At 42.3% G+C, this 21,767-nt stretch overlaps 4 protein-coding genes across 4 annotated transcripts in view; 1 reads left to right on the top strand and 3 right to left on the bottom strand.

Moving 5' to 3' along the window:
* The window catches only part of LOC129091107 (rho GTPase-activating protein 44-like), a 69,364-nt gene extending 67,583 nt beyond the window's left edge, over positions 1-1,781 (bottom strand). The window contains 1 exon segment of the mRNA XM_054598578.1: positions 1,513-1,781. Within this exon segment, the coding sequence (XP_054454553.1) occupies positions 1,513-1,565 (53 nt within the window). The 5' untranslated portion in view covers positions 1,566-1,781.
* Positions 1,782-6,293: 4,512 nt separating this feature from the next.
* On the top strand, positions 6,294-13,738 carry stx4 (syntaxin 4). The gene is made up of 10 exons (XM_054599369.1): positions 6,294-6,474; positions 6,792-6,896; positions 9,104-9,203; positions 9,332-9,406; positions 9,500-9,570; positions 9,702-9,810; positions 10,679-10,752; positions 11,451-11,588; positions 11,679-11,789; positions 12,356-13,738. The coding sequence occupies exons 1-10, from the start codon at positions 6,445-6,447 to the stop codon at positions 12,434-12,436; spliced, it is 894 nt and encodes a 297-aa protein (XP_054455344.1). The 5' UTR covers positions 6,294-6,444; the 3' UTR covers positions 12,437-13,738.
* Positions 13,739-13,901: 163 nt separating this feature from the next.
* On the bottom strand, positions 13,902-19,602 carry LOC129091673 (mucin-2-like). Its single transcript, XM_054599368.1, has one exon. The coding sequence runs from the start codon at positions 19,600-19,602 to the stop codon at positions 15,472-15,474; it is 4,131 nt and encodes a 1,376-aa protein (XP_054455343.1). The 3' UTR covers positions 13,902-15,471.
* Positions 19,590-21,767, bottom strand: part of srcap (Snf2-related CREBBP activator protein) — a 27,911-nt gene continuing 25,733 nt past the window's right edge. The window contains 3 exon segments of the mRNA XM_054599367.1: positions 19,590-20,645; positions 21,204-21,287; positions 21,518-21,694. Coding sequence (XP_054455342.1) covers positions 19,590-20,645; positions 21,204-21,287; positions 21,518-21,694 — 1,317 coding nt within the window.

The following is a 21,767-nucleotide window of genomic DNA, read 5'->3' as shown; positions in this document are numbered from 1 at the left end:
TGCTAAGCTAAGCCAACTGTCTTCTGGCTCTATAGCTCCATACTTAGCGCACAATCTTGAGAGTGGTTTGAACGTGTAACACAAATAAACTACCATTGCTTAGCCTTGGAATGGGATGCCATATTTGTGTACTTCATCCACATTTCATTCCTGCTTATCATACAATTCCAGTCCTTATGCTAATCTAAGCTAACCGTGTCCTGGCTCAAGCTTCATATATGGCACACATACATGAGAGTGGTGTCAAACTTTGCGTCTCACTCTCTGGAAAAAAGCAAATAAGAAGTACATTTACCTAGAAGGTAGAATTATTCAAATCCAAAAATATATTCTCAAACAACTTCCTCTGTATATACATTGTATCATAAATATGAATCCATTGCTTTGCCTTGGAATGAATGGGATGCCATGTTTGAATACCACATCCATATATTATCCCCTCTAACCATTGCATTTAAGGGTCATTCCAGAATTGGAGGACATTTTCTGTCCCACCACTGAAATTTCAAATAATCCATGCACAAAATACTAAAACATGCACTTGTTGTGTAAATTATACTTGTCCTGAGACAAAATGTAAATATAGTAGTTCAAAAAAAGTGGTTTGAAAATGTTATTTAAAATACCTAGCTCTCGAGCACCCCCTAAAATGGCATTTTTCTCTTGTCCCACCTTCTTGATGACCCCATTGTATATCAAATATAACAGTTAAAATAACTCATAAATCAAATTTTTTTGGTATGATTTTGTTGATATATTTTTTAAACAATTTGTTTGATCCTCAACATATTTTGAATAATAGTAATTATTCACTGAAGGTGTGCAACCCTGTTACCAAAACCTATTTAGCCTATAAATCAAACATCTGTGTCCATCAATGATGACACACTTCCCTAATTAAAATAATCAAAATAAACCCATGTCACTGCAGACATGTTAGTGGCCCTGGGTGTTCTGTGCCCCTGGTATCCCTGGGTGATCTGTGCCCCTGGTATCCCTGGGTGATATGTGCCCCTGGTATACCAGCTGCAGGGAGCCCGGTGTCTGCAGCAGCATTATGAGCCCTGCTCCTTGGGTACCATGTCCGCTCCCTCCTCATCCGTGTGCAGATATGCTCCTCCCCTACTGGGGCTCAATCAATCACACACACACACACACACACACACACACACACACACACACACACACACACACACACACACACACACACACACACACACACACACACACACACACACACACACACACACACATATGCACACATACACTCAACACTGCAACTGTGACCTCCACTGACAGTTAATGCTTTGTGCAAATCAAACCAGCTGAGCTGCAACAAAAAAAAAAAAAAAAAAAAAAAAAAAAAAAAAAAGCCCATGGAGGGGAATGACTGTAAAGCTTGCAGCCGAACACAGCCGACACATTCCTGCTGAGGCTGTCTTGAATCACAGCTGATTAAAAAAAACACAATGTGGTGCAATAAAAAGGCGTTTTGGTAAATGCATCTCCTACCTGCCCACAGTCTGGTTGGCGAGCTGTCTCATCCGGTTGAACTGCTTCTTCATCTTGTGTTTTTCTGCGTTACCACCGGGCGGTAGAGCCTCTCCACATATCTCATTGATAGAATAAAGTCAGAGCTCCGCGGTGATCTACGGCAGGCAAGCAGGGTCAGTGTCTTTAAAACATCCACATCCAGTGTGCAGAAAAACAACAACATTGAGCTAAAATCTCCTCATTGTGTGTCTCCGTCCTCCGCGTCGCTCCGCTGCTCCAGAGATGCTGGACCGATTCCTCCTCGCTCCCCCCCCAAAACACTGACAGCTCGCTGGCGACACGACGTTACAGCCGGTGCATTATGGGAAATGTAGTCAGGTCTAGTTGTCTTCTGCAGAGAGCCACATAGGGATGGATAATCAAAGCATCCACAAGTTTTACACTGCAAAGCATATTTGCAAGAAAATTAAGGATGATTTAAATATGCATTTTATAAATATTAACTTTGCCCCATCTTGTATGGGGAAGATTTTATAAAAATTATTTAATCTTTATGTTGTTCAAACATTTTTCACTATTACTGAACTACAGTACCAGTCAAAAGTTTGGACACACCTTCTCATTCAATGGTTTTACTTTATTTTTATTTTTATTTTTTTCTAACTTTACTTTACTTAATTTATTTATATAATAATATATTCTACATTGTAGATTACTATTGATTAATATTGAAGACATCCAAACTATGAAGGAACAAACAGATGCTCAACAAACCAGATGTTTTATATTTTAGATTCTTCAAAGTAGTTGAATGAGAAGGTGCATCCAAACTTTTGACTGGTACTGTATGACAGAATTTTTCTGGGAAAGGGCATATATAATAAATCTATTCATCATCCTCACCAAATTCTAAATACAGAAATGTAAGTTTACAAGCCAAAGACCCCTTTTTAGTGTTTTTTTATTGTACATACAGTACCAGTCAAAAGTTTGTTCACACCTTCTCATTCAACTACTTTGAAGAATCTAAAATATAAAACATATTCTGGTTTGTTGAGCATTCGTTTGTTTACCACATCATTCCATATGTGTTCCTTCATAGTTTGGATGTCTTCAATATTAATCTACAATGTAGAAAAAATTAGAAATACAAATAAAGAAAAACCATTGAATGAGAAGGTGTGTCCAAACTTTTGACTGGTACTGTACATACAAAGAAAATGTGCAGACTATCTTTTATGATAATTGGCAATCAAAACAAATCAACTGCCATCAAAACCCATGCATATACAAGAAAACAACATTTGAATAGCTGTCCACTGTAGTGACCTCTATGCATGAAAGGGTTAAGGATGATTTAAATGTGAATTTTATAAATATAAACTTTGCCCCATCTTTAAAAAAGTATGGGGAAGATTTTACAAAAAAAATATTCTTTATCTTGTTCAAACATTTTTCACTATTACTGAACTATGACAGAATTTTTCTGGGAAAGGGCATATATAATAAATCCATTCATCATCCTCACCAAACTCTATATACATAAATGTAAGTTTACAAGCCAAAGACCCCTTTTTAGTGTTTTGTTTATTGTACATAAATTATATTTAATGCTGTACTAACAAAGAGGCCATGACAACTATAACGGCATGCTTTGCCTGTGAAGTATTATACAATTAGAATTTGTGTTTTAGATATTCCACTTTTCTTTTTTTACATATTTACTTTTTGTCTATTTTCTTATCATTTGCCAATATACCCACATATTAGTTTAGGTAGTTATCATTGAAGTACGATAATACAATCATTATCTCCTTAAACAACCTCAAACATCAGGAATACAGCATTGATTTTGATATTAAAAGTCTATATCTTTGAAACTATCTGAAAAAGAAAAATCAAGCTTTAATTGAAATGCTCGTCTCCACACTGAGGCTGACAATGATTTGTTTTAGGAGGACAATAATGATTAGAGCAATTGATTCTTTATCTGTCAGATTGTAAACAGTTTAAGGTCATCAGGGTCAAGGACAAGGATTAAAGGATTTTGATAACCCTGTAAGCTTTGCACAAAAGACATTAAAAAAAAATGGTGCCTCAGAATCAGCCGATTAATAAATCCTTTGAAGCCCACAATACTAACCATTATTTATTCAAGCTGCATTGTTTTATATTGATAATGGTTCTTGTTTTAATGAAGGAATCAACAACATTTAAGGTAAAAATAATGCGTTTTTTTGCTAGCTCTAACTCAATTAATTAAAAAAGCTTTAAACATCTAGACTATTTATTGTTGTGCAGGTTTATTATCTGAAGGCCTGTACTCAAAATGCCAGCCATATTGGCCCATATATAGCAATATAATAGGCCTATTTATAACGCACAAAAAGGAAATGTCAGTATACCTAAATATTCATTAGGACATTGTTCATTATGCATAAAATCTTTATTGCTCATCCAGGTTAATTTTCATCGTCAAGTTCAGTTATGTTGACGGATTTTAAAAGTACACAGCTTGTTCCAAGACATTAAGTGTCAACTACAGATTCACTGGATGTGACATTTGGTGATAATATTCAGTTTGTGCAGGCAAACAGCATCACCTTGTGGCTGCAGAGTCAAGTAGGAAACTCCTGCGTAGCTTCCACTTATGTCTGATCTGCAGGAGGAGCAGTGATGTCAACACTGTCTGGACTTGACAGTGTAGCCCACATGCAGCATTAAGATGATACACTCAGTTTATTAAGTTCAACCTACTTATAAAATACTTAATTTGTCGGATGTTTTATTCCCTAGATCAGACAAAAACAGGCATTCACATCTTGTTATTTTATCTATAAACAGGAAGTGGTCTAAACAAGTGGTACTAAAAAAATGGAATATATATATATATACCAGTCAAAAGTTTGGGCACATCTTCTCATTCAACTACTTTGAAGAATGTAAAATATAAAACATATTCTGGTTTGTTGAGCATTTGTTTGTTTACCACATAATTCCATATGTGTTCCTTTATAGTTTGGATGTCTTCAATATTAATCTACAATGTAGAAAAGAAATAAAATAAAGAAAAACCATTGAATGAGAAGGTGTCTCCAAACTTTTGACTGGTACTGTATATGGAATAAATGTATTTATTTATTTAGAGAGAAAACTTTAGTCAAGTGAAATATCTTCACTCTTATTATTTGATTTTGTATTCTAAAATGTAATTTAATTAATTAATGAATTATATATTTGAAAAATGTAATTATATATACATAAATATATACCTAATCCAATGGTGAAATACTTGCTTTTAAATTAGGAAAGAGTGCAAATGCATGTAGAGTGCAAATTTAAATAAATACAAACAAATATACATACATACAGTACCAGTCAAAAGTTTGGACACACCTTCTCATTCAATGGTTTTTCTTTCTTTCTTTTATAATTTTTTTCTACATTGTAGATTAATATTGAAGACATCCAAACTATGAAGGAACACATATGGAATTATGTGGTAAACAAACAAATGCTCAACAAACCAGAATATGTTTTATATTTTAGATTCTTCAAAGTAGTTGAATGAGAAGGTGTGTCCAAACTTTTGACTGGTACTATATATATTTGAAAAATTAAATTATATATACATAAATATATATATATATCCCGATGGTGAAACATTTGCTTTTAAATTAGGAAAGAGTGCAAATGCATGTAGAGTGCAAATTTAAATAAATACAAACACATATACATACATACAGTACCAGTCAAAAGTTTGGACACATCTTCTCATTCAACTACTTTGAAGAATCTAAAATATAAAACATATTCTGGTTTGTTGAGCATTTGTTTGTTTACCACATAATACCATATGTGTTCCTTCATAGTTTGGATGTCTTCAATATTAATCTACAATGTAGAAAAATTAAATTATATATACATAAATATATACCTATCCCGATGGTGAAACATTTGCTTTTGAATTAGGAAAGAGTGCAAATTTAAATAAATACAAACAAATATATGAAAGAGTTGAATGAAATAAAAAATCCAAGTAGTATCCAAGTGAATAAGCCTATTGTAATAAACAATAAACTGGACTGGACACACAACACTGATGCCCTCTACAGGAAAGGACAGAGCAGGCTGTTCTTCCTAAGGAGGCTGAGGTCCTTCAATGTGTGCTCAAGGCATTCTACCAGTCTGTGGTAGCCAGCGCCCTCTTCTTCGCTGTAGCGTGCTGGGGTGGTGGCATCAGGACTGGAGATGCCAACAAACTTAATAAGCTGGTGAGGAAAGCCAGCTCTGTGGTGGGTCTGGAGCTGGACAGTCTGGAGTCAGTGGGTGAGAGGAGGATGAAGGCCAAACTCTGAGCCATCCTGGACAATCCCTCTCACCTTCTCCATGAGGAACTGTGGCAGCTGGGCAGCTCTTTCAGCCATCGGCTGATTCTACCAAAGAGCAGGACGGAGCGCTTCAGACGCTCATTTGTGCCCACTGCCATCAGACTGTACAACAACAGCGGAGACCACAGTCTGTCATCATGCTGACCAGCCCCCCCCCATGTGGATATACTGTACATTTTTTTTTTTTTTTTTTATTCTTATTTCTTATTTTTGTTCTATCTTTATTTTGTTGTATAATATGTGTATTTATTGTCTGTGTAGTTGAGCTGCTGCAACACTCGAATTCCCCCATGGGGATCAATAAAGGACTATAATAATAATAATACACATCCGCCCGATGTAGTTACACGCTGCCGCCACAGAGGGCGCCAACGAGTCGACCGTCCACATTCTTTGCAGCAGCAGAAGAAGAAGAGTCGCTGCTGCAGTCCACTTGTTGAATGACAGCGTGCAGGTTGTTTTCGTTTCACTGTCTGGCTCTCTGCTTTGGAAACAACTCACCACACAACATCGTAGAGTCTCAGCTTCTCTCACAGCCGACCCACTGGGAAAAAACAAAATGCGGGACCGGACTAAAGAATTAGGAAATGTGAGTTTTTAAAAGTAGACTGCTAGCGTTAGCATTAGCGTGCTAATGCTAACGCTAGCCGGTTCACTTGTTTGGTTTAAATAATCAACTGTGACGACTTTGAATAAGAACTTAGACAACTAAATGAAGTGTAAACAACACTTTGGAGCAGGTCACGTGTCTGAATGTTGACTTTAGAGACATGTTACTGTCCACTTCCTGTCTCCTTAGAGGACATGCCAGGCCGGGACAGGGCACTCCTGCTGCTGCTGTTTGTTTCTGTTTCTTCAACATGGACTCATGTGTGTGTTTGTTTGTTTTGTGTGTCTGTCTTGCAGAATGCAGAGACTTCAGATGAGGAGGATGAAGGCAAAGCTCTCATGATCAAACCAGGGAGCTCCTCAGCCAGAGAGGAGAAGGACAGTGATCATTTCTTTAAGAAGGTGAAGTATTTATGAGTGACATTAACTAGGTTACATTACATTACAGTCATTTAGCAGACTTACAGGAAGTGTATTCAACATAGGTATTCAAGAGAACTACTAGTCACCAGAAGTCATAAGTGCATCTCCTTTCTTAAACAAGCATCTTAAAGCATAAACCAGAGCAAAAGTATAGTGCAAAAGCAAATTACTACGAAAACAATAATTGCAACGGACTAATACGAATACAATAAGTGCTACAAACTACTACGAATAGGATAAGTGCAGCGAACTGATACGAATACAATAAGTGCAACAACTAATACGAATGCAATAAGTGCTACGAGGAAGGCTCAGGGTAGTACTTCTTGAAGAGGTGAGTTTTCAGCCTGCGCCGAAAGATGGGCAGTGACTCTGCTGTCCTGACGTCAGTGGGGAGTTCATTCCACCACTGAGGGGCCAGGACAGAAAAAAGCTGTGACCGGGTGGATCGGCCGCAGGGACCTCTGAGCGACGGGGCAACCAGTCGCCCCGAGGCAGCAGAGCGAAGTGGTCGGGCGGGGGTGTAGGGCTTGACCAAGGCCTGGAGATAGGAAGGAGCTGTTCCTTTCACTGCCCTGTAGGCTAGCACCAGAGTCTTAAACTGGATGCGAGCTCTTACAGGGAGCCAGTGTAGAGAACGGAGAAGGGAAGTTGTGTGGGAGAACTTGGGGCGATTGAACACCAGACGTGCTGCAGCTTTCTGGACAAGCTCCAGAGGTCTGATGGCCGACGCCGGGTCTCCGGCAAGTAGTGAGTTGCAGTAGTCCAGGCGGGAGATGACCAGAGCCTGGATGAGCACCTGCGCCGTCTCCTCAGTGAGGAAGGGGCGAATCCTCCTGATGTTGTAGAGGAGGAATCTGCAGGAGCGTGTGACCGATGCAATGTTTGCTGAGAACGACAGTTGGTCGTCCAGGGTCACACCCAGATTCCTCACAGTCCGAGTTGGCGTCACCACGGCATCGTCAATGGTGATGGACAGGTCTCGGTGCGGGCAGCCCTTCCCCGGGAGGAACAGTAGCTCGGTTTTGTCCAGGTTGAGCTTCAGGTGGTGTGTCGCCATCCACTTCGAGATGTCAGCCAAGCACGCAGGTTAACCTGGTCTTGTCCTAAAAGTTTACACACCCCACTTTTTTTAATGTTTGTTTACATTATTAAACTGAGGAAGACCCACTGCTGAGGCTTTAACTAGAAGAACATATCACACGCACTCAATCTTTTCTGCTCCTTTCTACATTTTGTTTTTACATTACAGTCATTTAGCAGACGCTTTTATCCAAAGCGTGTATTCAACATAGGTATTCAAGAGAACTACTAGTCACCAGAAGTCATAAGTGCATCTCCTTTCTTAAACAAGCATCTAAGAGTATAAACCAGAGCAAAAGTACAGAAACAAACTAATACGAATACAATAAGTGCAACAAACTAATACGAATACAATAAGTGCAACAGACTAATACGAATACAATAAACTAATACGAATACAATAAGAGCTTTTGTCAACATCTGTTAATCCCAGTGTCCTTGGAGCAAAGATTTTCTCGATCCGTCTTCTGAAATGTGAATATTTGTTACTTCTCCTCGTCCTCTATGATAATGGATTGAATTTGTGTGAGTTTGGATTCAATGTTTGACAAAACAAGTAAAATTTCTCACAATTAGTTTAAGCTATAGTTGTTGATAAGTACCGTATAGTTTGTTTTGCACGTTATCAGGTGTAAACTGATATTATGGACATTTTTCACCTCATCTCCAATGTTTTTTAAAAACCAAACGATTATTAAATCATTGAGAAAATAATTGTAAGTTGCAGCCCTACATACTATTTTATTACTATTGTTTGCGCAATGTTGAAAATAACAAAAATGGCAGTTGCAAGTCAACAGAGCCCATTTTTCTCATCATAGGATTGCTTGTTTGATCCCACCAGCAGTATTCTACCTAAAGACAATCAATTAAAATGATAACCTGAACAGAGAAAAGCAGCATATTTCTCCCATTTCAAAAACTCCTTGTTTGGAATTTTTGCAGGTTAGATGAGTTTAATTGATCAACAATACTTCTTTTTAAATCAATGTATTTGTATCTGTACTTTCTGTTTATCAACTAATTAAATAATCAACTTAAAAACAATGCAACTATGTTTCTGCTTATGAACTTCAAAACTACAACATGTTAATCAATCGTAGGTGCAAGAAATCCACGAGGGTCTGCAGAGTCTCAAAAGGATGGTGTCTAACCTCGAGAACAAACAGAAAACTGTGCTCGGGGTGGCGCTGCCGGAGGAGAGTGAGTATGGTCATTAGGACCTGAGTACTCATCATTTACACAGAACACAAAACAAGGTCAAACAAATGATTGACTAGAATTAAAAGTTCAAGTCTTTTGCTGTTGCTTGATGTTGTTCTCCTCTTCAGTTATGAAGAAAGAGCTCCAGACTCTTCGAGACGAGATAAAAACATTGGCGAGTCAGATCCAAAGGAAACTCAAGAGTGAGTATTGATGGATGGCGAGAGAACACTGTGTTTATGTATTTTTTTGTTTTGTGTACTCGACTTTAACTTATCAATTATCTTTTTTTACAGGTATTGAACCGAAGAAGGGAGAAGAGGATGGAAAATATGTTCCAATTAACGCTCGGATGCAACGCACCCAGGTTGGAGATCCCAATTCCTACATGTGTATCACCTCATCAGACCTTTTTGTAAACCTCTAAAGCTGCATGAAAACATTTTATTCCGTTATATAAACAGCAGCAAAGTGACCGACATGTTTCCTCCTCTCCAGCACGGCGTCTTGTCGAGGGAGTTTATGGAGCTGATGGGTCACTGTAGCACCATCCAGTCCCAGTACAGAGACCGCAACGTGGAGAGAATACAGCGGCAACTCAAAATCAGTGAGTACAACAGTCAAGGCTGTGATTTACAGTTTTAGGTTTAAGGTTTGTGGTCTGAGGTCTGATGTGCTGGTAACTTCCTCCATTCGCTGCCGCTTCAGTCTCATGACAGCTGTCACTTTCACTTTTAAACCACCGTGTTCATCATTTATGAGCTTTATAATTATTTAATAAATGGTTCATAACGTGGTTTATATTATAACTTCTCCTTTGTAGATGTATTTTATATCATAACAGCATTTATTTCTACTAATATATTCACTATCTGTTTTTACACCTGCCCACAGGACAAGTTATAATTGCTGACAAATAAGCTAGTAAACAACTACATTATGTGTTATAAACAATAAATTAAATGTTTAAATACTGCTCATGAATGCTAAATAGGAGGGTTGAAGTTAAGTTTGAGGATAGAAGAGCTGCAATGATTAGTGGATTATTGATAAGTTGTTTGAAAGATAAATAATTGCCATTTGTTTTAGATAACTGATTAATCGTTTAAGTCATTTTCCAAGCAAAAAAAAAAAGAAAATTGTTAAATCAAGAGAATTTGCTGTTTTTCTTACTGACTTTCTTACTTGACTTGTCGGTTGGACACATTGTAACTCCAAGTTATTGTGATGGGAATTCATAACTGATTAATCGAGAAAAAGATTATTCATGAATAAAAAAACAAAATCCGTTAACTGCAGCACTTCGTTGTAGTCTTTGTATCTTAATCAGCTCAACATTCACAAAAGCTTCACAGAACAATGACAGGAAGGGTTCTTCTCTTTTCACCTCAGAGGGAGTTTTTGTATTTTCATTTTCAGCAAAAAAAACTTGCTGAATCTCAAAAACTCTGATGTAACGTACTTCTCCTTTTTAGCTGGGACCAACGTGACGGACGAGGAACTGGATTTGATGCTGGAGAGTGGACAGACGGATGTGTTCACCCAAAATGTGAGTGCGCTCAAGATGAGAGAAGAAAAACATCGACACCGTGATGCTTGAAACCACAACGCAACTGTTACCTGCTGAAGCAAAACACATTGACAGTTGCAGGTTTTTTTTACATTAACCACCAACTAGTCGTGACTTTAAGTGTGATGAACGAAACGCTGACAGGTGTGCTCTGTTGTAGTCTTTCTAACCGCTCAAACTGGACTACAGATTTGGTAAGCAAAGAAAGGTTCAGCCTCTAGTGAAGTCTTTAGTGTTTCAGTCGCTCGTAGAGTGTAGGATCCTGCTGGTGTTTGATGTGCATTCAGTCACTGACAGTGGTGGAAACTAAGTACTTTCACTCAAGTGCTGTACTTTTGAGTACAACTTTGAGGCACTTGTAGTTCACCAGAGTATTCCCACTCGTTCTACTTCTACTCCACTACATGTCAGAGGGAAATAAATACTTTTTACAACCTTAAAATCCAATATTAATGCGAAATGAATACTTTAGATACTTATACTTTAAGTACATTTAGCTGATGATACTTTTTACTTTGACTTGTAGTGTAGTATTTTTAGATGGTTGTCTTTGTACTTTTAGTTTAAGTAAAGGACCTGAGTACTTCTTCCACCACTGGTCATAGGTGAGACCTTTATGTTTTTTGGTCTATTGTTTATAATGCAGCTAATTCATAACCCTCCCTGATGTATTTCAGATCCTTATTGATGCTAAAGCCACAAGGCAGGCTCTGAATGAGATCGAGTCTCGGCACGACGAGATCCTGAAGCTGGAGCAGAGCATCAGAGAGCTGCACGATATGTTCCAGTACCTCGCCATGGAGGTGGAGGCTCAGGTGAAGCAGCTCGGCGGAAGTCTCTCAGGCCTTTTTGTTGTCGGGGTCACGAAGAGCGTTTGATTCTGATATTTGTTCTGCCTCCTGCAGGGGGAGATGGTCAACCAGATCGCAAACAACATCAACCAGTCGGCCGACTACGTGGAGAAAGCGAAGGATAACGTAGAGAAGGCCGTCACGTATCAGCAGAAATCACGCAAGGTATAATTTATAATCTTTAAGACACAATGAACACTTTAACTGGAAAACCTTTAGTGGGCCAAAATGCTTTTCTCTCCTTAAAGGAATATTTCTATACCACAAAATGACCTTTTGTGTATCAATTATTCACAAAACATCACTTCTCTTGTGCCTCCACGGTGAACGGAGAACCGATAAATCGCTTCCGTGTCTCATGAACGAGTGCGTGAGATTGTTTATGCAGAAGTGTTATAAATAATAATGTTTTAATGAAGATGCATGTGTTTGTAAAGTAGTGAGCATATGACTAGATAAATAAGACTTGGATTATTCTGCACCAGTTGCGTGAGTTAGTTAGCGGATGTTTTTATGTATTTTTGCTGTTTATTGGGCCCATTGAGGCAAAGTTTTCTACAAGAATTGAATGTAACACACGAGTGAGTAATTGATACACAAATGGTCATTTTGTGGGTGAAGTATTCCTTTAATCTTGTTAAATTTTCAGTGATCCCTCTCTACCAGTGTGCGAAATACCTGTTGCATCTCAGTCTGTCTGGCTTCATCATTTTGTCTCTTTTCCATTGCAGAAAAAGTTCTGGATAGCAGTCTGTTTGGCCATCCTCCTCCTCATCCTAATCATCTCATTGGTTACCGCCTTCGGCACCTAACACCAGGAACTGTGAGCTGACGGCTGAAGACTTGTTTAGCAGAAGCACATCAACGAAAGACAAAAAAAAAAAAAAAAAAGAAATCCACCTTAATGTAAATAATTTCATCCCACAGGATGTACGGGTGAATTCAGTTTGTTATCATCCCTCTGCTTTTCATATTCGTCCTCTTCTAACCCTCCTGTTTGTTTTTTTTAAAAGAAGAAATTTGCTTTTTACTCACAAATGACCACAATCTCAACAGCATTTCAACTTCCACTCATGTAGTGCTGCTGGTTTATGGAACCCCCCCCCTCCCCGTCAGATTCTGGTTTGCAAAACAAAGACAATTTGTGAACTGTTACTCTTTCCCCTCCTGAAAAAAGAGGAAATAAGTGGCCTTGAGCAAAGCACAATGCAGTATTGAAACCCCTCAGAGGCGCTGATCAAACTGTACTCAGGAAACTGTGCGTTGTTTCTCGTTACGTTGACGTTTCCGGATGAATTAGAGGCGCAAATAACACATTTTAATAGAGAAGGTGTTTCTTTTTAGGCAAATAGACTAATATAATTGTACATAACCTTATATTGCTGGTGATTAAGACATTCTTTATGCAGATTTTTTAAAACTTGAAAGATGTTTCAAACTGCCTACATGGAACAAATGTAAATATTTTTTCTGTTTTTGTGAAATATCAGCCCTTTTTTTTTTTTTTTTTTTTTTATACAGAGGTGTCTCAACACTGCGGTAAACGGCCCAAGGCCCTCTCTTATTTGTCCTACCAGTTTGTATTTATGATGTAAGACACTTGATGTGCGAGCTGCTGCAACCACACATTATGAAATCTTTATTTCTCAAACGCAGTGCCTTATCCTTTATGTCCATGTGAGAATGTGATGATGTGCACCAACATCGTCCAGAAGAGATGGAGTGCGTTTTTAATTTGTTTGAATTCACGCAGAAAAGTTTCAGCTGTCAGAGCTCAACCAGACACATTTACTCTTATGCAGACTTTATTTTTTTCTTTACCCGTTTGTCACATTGTGCAACTTCTGTCTTCCTTGTTTAGTAATTTTAATTTTGAGTGGAAATCCTGGAGCGAATGATGTGTTGGCTGACCATTAAACACATTTTACGTAGACAAACTGTGCCGCCACGATATGACAAATCTGTAAAGAAAAATAAACCAAAACGGTTTGTTAAAGTTCAGCGAAGTAAAAAGTTGACGGAGCTTTGCTGCTGTGAAATGTTACGGCTGTTGAATTTTTGCATCACTCATTTTACTATAGATTTGTTTTTAAATAAAATACATGTTCCATTTGCTTTGTATCATAAATTGTGTACTTCACTGTTACACAAACATTTGAAAAGTTTGCATCTTCACACCTTTACAGTATTTTTTGTTTTGCAGTAAATACTTTATGAAGTACGACACAAAGGTGTATTTCACAATGATTAAACAAAATCTTCAACACAATGAAAAACTAATTTTTGGTCTTTTTATTCAACTGTAATTGTCTTAATTTTTCAAGTAAAACAATGTGGAATTACAAGGGATCAAAGGAATGCAACAAAGAGAGAGACAAATAAAAAATAAGACCATCACCATAAACTACCTCGCCCCCCAAAATATCACCTCTGCTCAAAATAGCTTCAACAAGTCCAAAAGTAAATCGACAATTTACAGTCATCTGGAACTGTACCAGTTATTTTATTCACATATTTTGTCCAAGTAATTTTTTTTTTTATTTATTTTTTTTACATGAAGTGATGGTGACAAAAAAAACGTGGAAAATAAAACATTAATTTGGTAGCACTGATGCACACGGTGCTTTTCTTGATGTTCTCTAGGGTTGTATTTTTTTTTTGTCATTTGTTTGGCTTTTTTTTGTTAAATAACAATAGAAGCTGCACACCCCTGCTTCAGGTGCTTCACAAGGCAATCCGAGGTTCAAACCCATTTGGCCAAAGAGGCACTCTTAATTTCAACAACATTTACTTCCCCTTTCCATATAAATACATGACAAAGTGGGCCGTAACTATAACTGCCTTTGGGAAGATTAGGAAAAACAGAACTTTTTTTTAATGCTCCAGGGACAAATCCGCGACAATTAATACATTTTCAAACTGTAGAGATACATCGTGAGGTATCGGGAACCAATTAATCGACAGACGTTGATGTAAAAACCCTATTACTACACCACAATGTACTCAAAAGCTGAGGGCCACAATATCAGATGTGCAAATGAGAAAAATGCAAGGCTGGATTTAAAAATGAATCCAATGAACAGAAACTGACGTGACAAAAAAAAAAAAAAAAAAAAAAAAAAAAAAAAGGGGTCCCAAGCAAAGACGAGCTCCAGCATAGTGCAGCAAAGATCACATTGACAGACCTGGTCTCCTCCTCATACCCTGGAAGAAATAATAAAATATGCATAACTTATCAACTGACTACAAAGAAACAATAGTCAGGACAGCTGACAAAGTTTTTCTCAAAACCAAACTCTCTAAAACCTCCAACTTACAATACAACTGGTCACTCATTACGTTTTTGATGTCACACAAATGACTTTTCGTTTATGACCCTAATAGAGGGTGCCGTATAATCCCACCTTAACATAGAAGATCAGAGTGTTCCAGTCTTTAATGATTACAGTACATAATGTGAACTAACAACCTTTTCCTTTGCACCTTTGTCCCCCTCAAGTCCCAGCGGTGAATTTATCCACTGTACCATCTCTCTGTCTGTTTACGGACGCACCAACTGTGGCGCCACATTTTTTATTTTATCTTTTTTAACCCGACATCCCTGAGCCTTCCCCCAGCGTGACGATGGCTGAGCTGGTGAGAGGACCAGCTCCAATTGGAAAGGGAGAGGGCCCCAAGAGGCAGGGAGGTCTCTGGCTTGTGCAGCACTCAGCCCCCCCTTTGCATTCATTAAGAGTGCACACAAAGCAGCAACCTTGGAGGTCATGACATGCTCTCGTAACGTGCTCTGCAACGGCACTCTCGCTTCCATTTTGTTTTGTTTTTTTCACCCCTTTTGGCACTCTGATCATGTTTTGTTGTGACGATGTTGACCAGAAGAGGAGCGTGTGCTGGCGGCCGGTGATCGGGCCTGCACCGCTGCGAGCGCGGCGACGCTCCGCAGCACCCTGTCCGGTGTCCCCTCCGTCCCCGAACCGCTCGTCGCCTCCTGCGAGAGCTTCTGGGACCTCCTCTCACTCCGACGCTCCCTCCGGTGCTGGCCCCGCTTGTCTCTGCTCTCCGATCGGCTGCGGCCCCTCTCGCTGCCGGAGGAGGTGGCGCGGGACTCCCTGTGCTCGGTGTTTTGAGAGCTGATGCTGTGGGTGCGTTGGCTGCTGTTGCTGCTGCTTCGGCTTCTGCTGCTGCGTCCACGACCGTCGCCCTCGCCGTCGCTGCTCATGCTGCTGCAGGCGCTGTGGCCCCGGGACGAGGACTGCGCCTCGGCCTCGCCCTCCTTTCCCCTCAACGACTTCCTACTCCCTCTCTCCTTTTCCTCTGCTTTAGACCTCTTGTACTCCAGTTCCAGGGGTGGAACCAGAGAACCGGGGCACTGTCTGGTGGAGCGGGAGGCAGAGCGGCTCGTCTGATTGGGCGTTAAGGGTTTGCTGCCACTGCTTTTATTATTGGTAAGATTTACAGAGTTAGTCTGAGGGGAGGAGGCGGGTACAGTTTTGCTTTTAGTCTTTTGGTTCTTGTCAGAGGAGGAAGCAGGAGAAGTGCCGGCGGCCTTAGCAGCAGAGTCTCTCCGAGGGGTGTGGCCAGGCGTATCCACCCTGCCTTTCATCGCTAGGAGCTTGGCCGCCGCATTGAGTGCCGAGCACCTCTTCCCCAGAACTTCGGGCTCGGGAGGCAACGAGGGCGCGCTGTTTGTCTGAGGTTTACTGTCTTGTGAGGGTTGAGATCCTGCAGACTTCCTGGTGTTCCTAACAGAAGACGTATCACTTCCCGACTCTCCACCCGTGGACGTGTTTGCGTTGTTCGTTGCATTCCTGTCGGAGCTTCGCGCAGATTTCTTTCCTTGCCGGCCGTTACCCTTTTCCCTCTCCTGATCTTTTTGCCCGCGCTTTGCCGAGCGAGTCAACCGGTGCTCCTTCCTGCCTTCGCTGTTGTCAGAGTCCGAGGAGGTGGAGGAGGAAGACCTGGACCGCCTTCCCCTAGAGGAAGCGGCGGAGTGCTCCTTCTCGCAGCCTTCCTCTCCCTTCTCCCCGCACTCTTTATTCTCCCCGTCCTCCCCCGTTTCCGAGGGGTCGTCCATTCGCCTCTTCTTGGCCGGTAGTCGATTCTCGTAAGTCCTCTTGTGGTGAGACTGACGAGTGAGGGTCGTCGTGGAGCCCCCGGACGATGACGAAGACGAGCGAGCAGACTCCTGGCTACTCTGGCGACTGAGAGGCCTTTTCTGGATTGGAATCTTCTGATCTTCGGTAGTTTTCGTCACCTCCTGTTGCTTGGGTTCTTCTTTCTGAGGGGCAGCTGCAGGCGGTGCTTCTCCGGCTGCTACCTCCCCTCCAGACTCAAAGTCTTTGGTCTCCGACGAACTCTCCACCTTTCTCCTTTTAGGCTGAGACTTACAGGCATCCTCCTTTTTGTCATCCTCCTCCTTGCTAGTCCTTGCGCCAGCCTCCACAGCATCTACTTCCATTTCTGTCCCCGTTTCAGGGTCACTTTTAGCTGCAGACACTTCCTGCTTTAGCTCTAAAGTTTGTCTCTCAGATGAAACACTAGAGGAAGCAGATGTGGATATCTGGGGCAGGGTTTCTGTCTCGACTGTTGTGGACACATCAGTAGACGCAGAGCTTTGCACTTGCAGGGGGATTACTGCAGATGTTTGTGTGGTGGAAACCGGAGGAATGGCTTTGGTTGTTGCAGCCGTGGTAGCTACAACTGTTGCTTCTAACACAGGGGGGGCTGTGGGAGTGGATGCTTGGGTAGTTGTGACAACAGTTGTGGAAGCAACTGCAATGGACTTTTCTGGGGATGATGTAGTTGTGGTGATTGTTGGTAATGGCGCTGGTGAAGAAGGTGTTACGGGAGGCAGGATCTTGACAGTCTTTTCTACAGCTTTGGGAGGGGTAGCTGACGTGAGTTCTTTGCAAGGGGCTGCTGCTACAACAGGGATCGTCTCTTGGACTTTCTCTGTTGGGGGAGATGCAGCTACTGTAACTGTCTTAGTCTTGGCTGTGGAAGTTACACCGGCAGACGTTGTAGTTTGGGAAGGACTGCAGGTTGGGGTTTGTACGGTAGGAGGTTTTGCTGACGACGTGCCAGCCACAGGAACAGCAGATACCTGTCCATGTGTGGCCACTTGAGCTGTTGTTGGTGGTGGTGGTGGTGGTGAAGTTGAGGTTGCGACTGGTTTGGTAGTTGTCACATTAGTCGTTGCTTGGTTCGGAGAAGATGCATCCGTACTTGTATCCGATGATGATGAGACCGTTGTTACTGAGGCGGTTGAAGAAGCACACATGGTTGGACTTGCAGTGGGAACTGTGCTCGAGCATGTCGGACTAGCTTGGACTGTTTGGACTGTCATCGTCACAGTTGTTGCTGTAATGGGGGAAGATGTTGAGGTCGGTGAAGCTGTAGCTGAAACTTTCATGGTGGCAGCCGGAGCGGAGGTTACAATAGCTGGGATAGATGTTGTAGATGATGGGGTAGATGTTGTAGATGATGGGGTAGATGTTGTAGATGATGGGGTAGATGTTGTAGATGATGGGGTAGATGTTGTAGATGATGGGGTAGATGTTGAAGATGATGGGGTAGATGTTGAAGATGATGGGGTAGATGTTGTAGATGATTGGGTAGATGTTGTAGATGATGGGGTAGATGTTGTAGATGAGGGGATAGATGTTGAAGATGATGGGGTAGATGTTGTAGAAGATGGGATAGATGTTGTAGAAGATGGGATAGATGTTGTAGATGATGGGATAGATGTTGTAGATGATGGGATAGATGTTGTAGAAGATGGGATAGATGTTGTAGAAGACGGCGCACAGGCTTGCTGCGAATCCTTCACAGCAGTAGTTTTAGTTGTGACTGATTTCACTGTAGTGGTGACTGCTGGTGCAATGCTGACAGCTTTTGATATCACGTTAGCAGCTGTTGTAATCGTTGTAGCGGGTACTGATGCTGGAACTGCATTGACGGCCACGGCAGAAGATGACACAGTCGACGGAGTGGTGGCAGCTGGTGTGGCAACGGTGGTGGTTCTGTGTGGTCCTGTTGCTTTCACAGTTGTAGGAGCTGAAGGTTTTGGTTCTACTGGCGCTTTAGGAGAAGTGGAAACCACAAGCGTTGGTTGTACACCGGTAGGAGTTGATGTGACAGTGTTGGCAGGTGGCATTGTAGCTGTGGTAGTTGGGGCAGCAGGGGCTGGGATAATTGCAGACGTAGAAAGTGTCACGGAGGATGCAGAGGAAGACGGGGTTGGTGCTGTGTCTGGAATTGGAGCTATAGCCGGAGCAGAACTAACGCACTGGGCTGAAGCTGATGTGGAGGCAACGACGGAAAGGGGTGAAGGTGCAGCGGGTGCTTGCACTGAAGCTGCACCTGGTGTGGAGGCTTCATCGGTTGTTGTGGGGGATTGAGCTGGATTTGGGGCAGGGGCTGAAACCTCAGTCCTAGTGTCTGTTTCCTCAGCTTTGGTAGACTCGGAGGCCTGACTTGTAGTGACAACACTAGCTATCGGGGTCTCCGACTTGTTGGGAGACGGAGATGTTGGCTCTGCGCTAGCTTCAGTTTTTGATACATCAGGTACACCAGCAGTGGTGGTCTCATTTTTAGAGTTCTGTCCTTCACTGACTGTTTCTGGCGTGGTTGTGGAGTCTTTGCGAGGGCGACCCCTCTTACGTTTTGGGGACGCAGGGGGGTTCCCTTCCTCGCTTGGCGAGGCGGACTGTGGGGACGGGGCCACTGCGTTGTCAGGCTCCGCTAACCTAGGGGGAGTCTTAGGGGGCCGGCCCCTCTTTCTCTTCAAAGGTGTCGCAAGAGAATTGGACTCTGTGGAGGTCGACATGGTGTCTTTGCCCGGTGTTGTGTCAGTTTTTCTGGACTGGTTCCATCCCCTCCCTCGACCCAGATGCTGCTGTTGCTCTCCCAGCTGAGCAGCCATGCGAGACTCAGTTTCCAACCTGCGCCGCACAGGAAGATTTCTCAGCACGGGCATGTCCGGAGAAAGATGGGGTGGAGAATATGGAGGATAACTCCTGACAGGCGGCGGATGCACAGCCGGACTAGGAGTAGAGACCTGGTCCTGAGGGGATTTGGTAACGGCCCCTTTGGTTTTGCTGTCGGGGCTTGGCGATGTGTTGTCTTTGTTTGTTTCGTCGACGGTCCCGGCAGCGCTCTCCTCCACGGTTGCCTCCTCTGAAGAAGCCCCACCTCCAGTGCCGCTTCCTCGCCGCCTCCTCCTCCTTGGCTCCTTCTCCTCCACCACCGTGACCAGCCTCCCCGGAAGCTTCCGCAGGACTTTGGCCGACGGGGAGTCTTCAACCAGGCCCCGTAGGACTTCACCGTCTGCTGACTGACGCTTGCGGGGCGATCGGGAGCTGGTGGAGGGGGAGACATGGCACTGTTGTCTTTACCGTCTTCATCTTTTGCCTGCTGGTCCACCGGGCAGCCGGTTTCTAGCGATGACTCGGACGCCCTCTTTTCATTCTCCCCCCCTTTGTCCTCTCTGCAGGCTTTGGAGGTCTTGCCGTCAGTCTCCCCAGCACACTGTTGTTTCCCTCCTGGGGGAGAGGTTGTGGGAGGGGAAGGCACTGGACTGGGATGGGAGCGGTTTGGCAGAGTCCTGGTTTTAGAAGTCTGGTGATCTCTGACAGGAGAAGTCTTAGAGGAATCTTGAAGCTTGGTCGATGAGGAGGTTTTCTGATGGTCTGTGCGGGACGGGGTGGTAGACACAGTACCGGTGTCTTTGGCAGCTCCTCGTCCTCTCAGACCACAGCGGAGTCTTTCAGGCACTTCTCTAGCGGGCTCGGGCTCGGGCTCAGGTTCGGGCGAGGCCCCACGCAGACGACCACTGGTCCTTGTAGAGGTGACATTCCTGTCCTTGTCCTTGGGTTTACGGCCCCGGCGGGCTGGCTGAGCGGGCTCCACAGAAGCCGTCGGGGACAAAAAGTCATCGTCGTTCTCATCGGATGAAGCGTGGAGCTTTAGGCCCTCCTCCTTGGCCTGGTCCAGGCCTTTCCTGGCAGCCTCTACTTGCTCCTAAACACACAAAAGCAGAACAGAGTTAAAGAAATGTTTTACAAAACTGGTTAAAAATGTCTTTAAGTTTTGTTTTTGTAGGACTACAGGGTTTGACAGAGTACTTCAAACATCATATAACAAAAACATAAAGCAAGTTGTAAGGCTTAATACCCCTTTATTGCTTTTAAGTCATTGTTGTGTGCATTTGTGATAATTAAACAGTTTTTGTCATTGCAATCAAGTTGAATTAACGCCTTAGTCAAATCCAAATTGATGTATTTCACCAGATTAGTATTAAGCAGTGAAGTAAGGTTATTTTCTCATAAACTTCCATACAATCAGACTTCTTTTTGGAGCCAGAAGAGGAAGAGAGAATGCAGGTTTAAGGCACTTCAGCATTGGCTGAAGGTTGTACCCTTATAAATCATTAAATCCTGACCATGGAGGTTGTTTAATTAGAACGTTAGAATGTTACTGCAGATAGGACTGAATCCAATGTACTGGATGCCCCGCTGTTGAGACACAAATCCTTTATTTAATTTCAAACCAAGCAAAAAGTTGAATATGTGTCATTACCTCAGCCTGCTTCAGCTCCTCTTTGCACACGTCTTCTAACGAGGCTTCCAGGAAGTTCATGGCGTAGCGTTCAATAGGAGTGAGCTAGAGACAGGCAGAGGATGTGGTGAGTTAAAAAGCAAAAAACAACTCTGTAAATATGATGCAGATATATTGCATCTTCACGACAATGAGCCACAAGATGTTACCATTTCAGCTTTGGATAGAAAATGTATTATATACATATCAAAAGATGTATAATCCAGCCATTCGAGAGCTCAATGTTCTACCCTTGATTTTAAAATGATATTTCAACCATAGCATGATTTCTTTACCTGCTCCACCAGAGCAGCGATTTCCTGCTCGGCCTTTGAGAGCTCCTCCACCTCCTCCTGTTCCCCTCCATCATCCAGAGGGATGTTCTCGTTGAACTCCGCCAGTTCTGCCACCTGCTCTGCTTTGGCCTGAGAGGCGGCGACTATGTCCTCCTCATCCTCGGCTCGACACAAAGCCTGTGAGATTAAATCAAGATAATCAGGTTATTTAAAACACACCAGCATATTTAAAAAAAAGAAAATAAGTATT

This window comes from Anoplopoma fimbria, chromosome 5 (genome assembly GCF_027596085.1).
Source record: "Anoplopoma fimbria isolate UVic2021 breed Golden Eagle Sablefish chromosome 5, Afim_UVic_2022, whole genome shotgun sequence".
Taxonomy (NCBI): Eukaryota; Metazoa; Chordata; class Actinopteri; order Perciformes; family Anoplopomatidae; genus Anoplopoma; species Anoplopoma fimbria.
Note: the sequence above shows the minus strand (reverse complement) of the source record. Positions and strands in the feature narration are given on the sequence as shown.

What these genes read in the sequence shown, in the direction of transcription:
- LOC129091673 (XM_054599368.1), bottom strand. Translation starts at nt 19,602, where the DNA reads ATGCCCGTGCTGAGAAATCTTCCTGTGCGGCGCAGGTTGGAAACTGAG.
- stx4 (XM_054599369.1), top strand. Translation starts at nt 6,445, where the DNA reads ATGCGGGACCGGACTAAAGAATTAGGAAAT. An exon ending in ACAGCGGCAACTCAAAATCA is followed by an intron (nt 9,811 to 10,678) that starts GTGAGTACAACA and finishes TCTCCTTTTTAG; the next exon opens with CTGGGACCAACGTGACGGAC. An exon ending in CCATGGAGGTGGAGGCTCAG is followed by an intron (nt 11,589 to 11,678) that starts GTGAAGCAGCTC and finishes TGCCTCCTGCAG; the next exon opens with GGGGAGATGGTCAACCAGAT.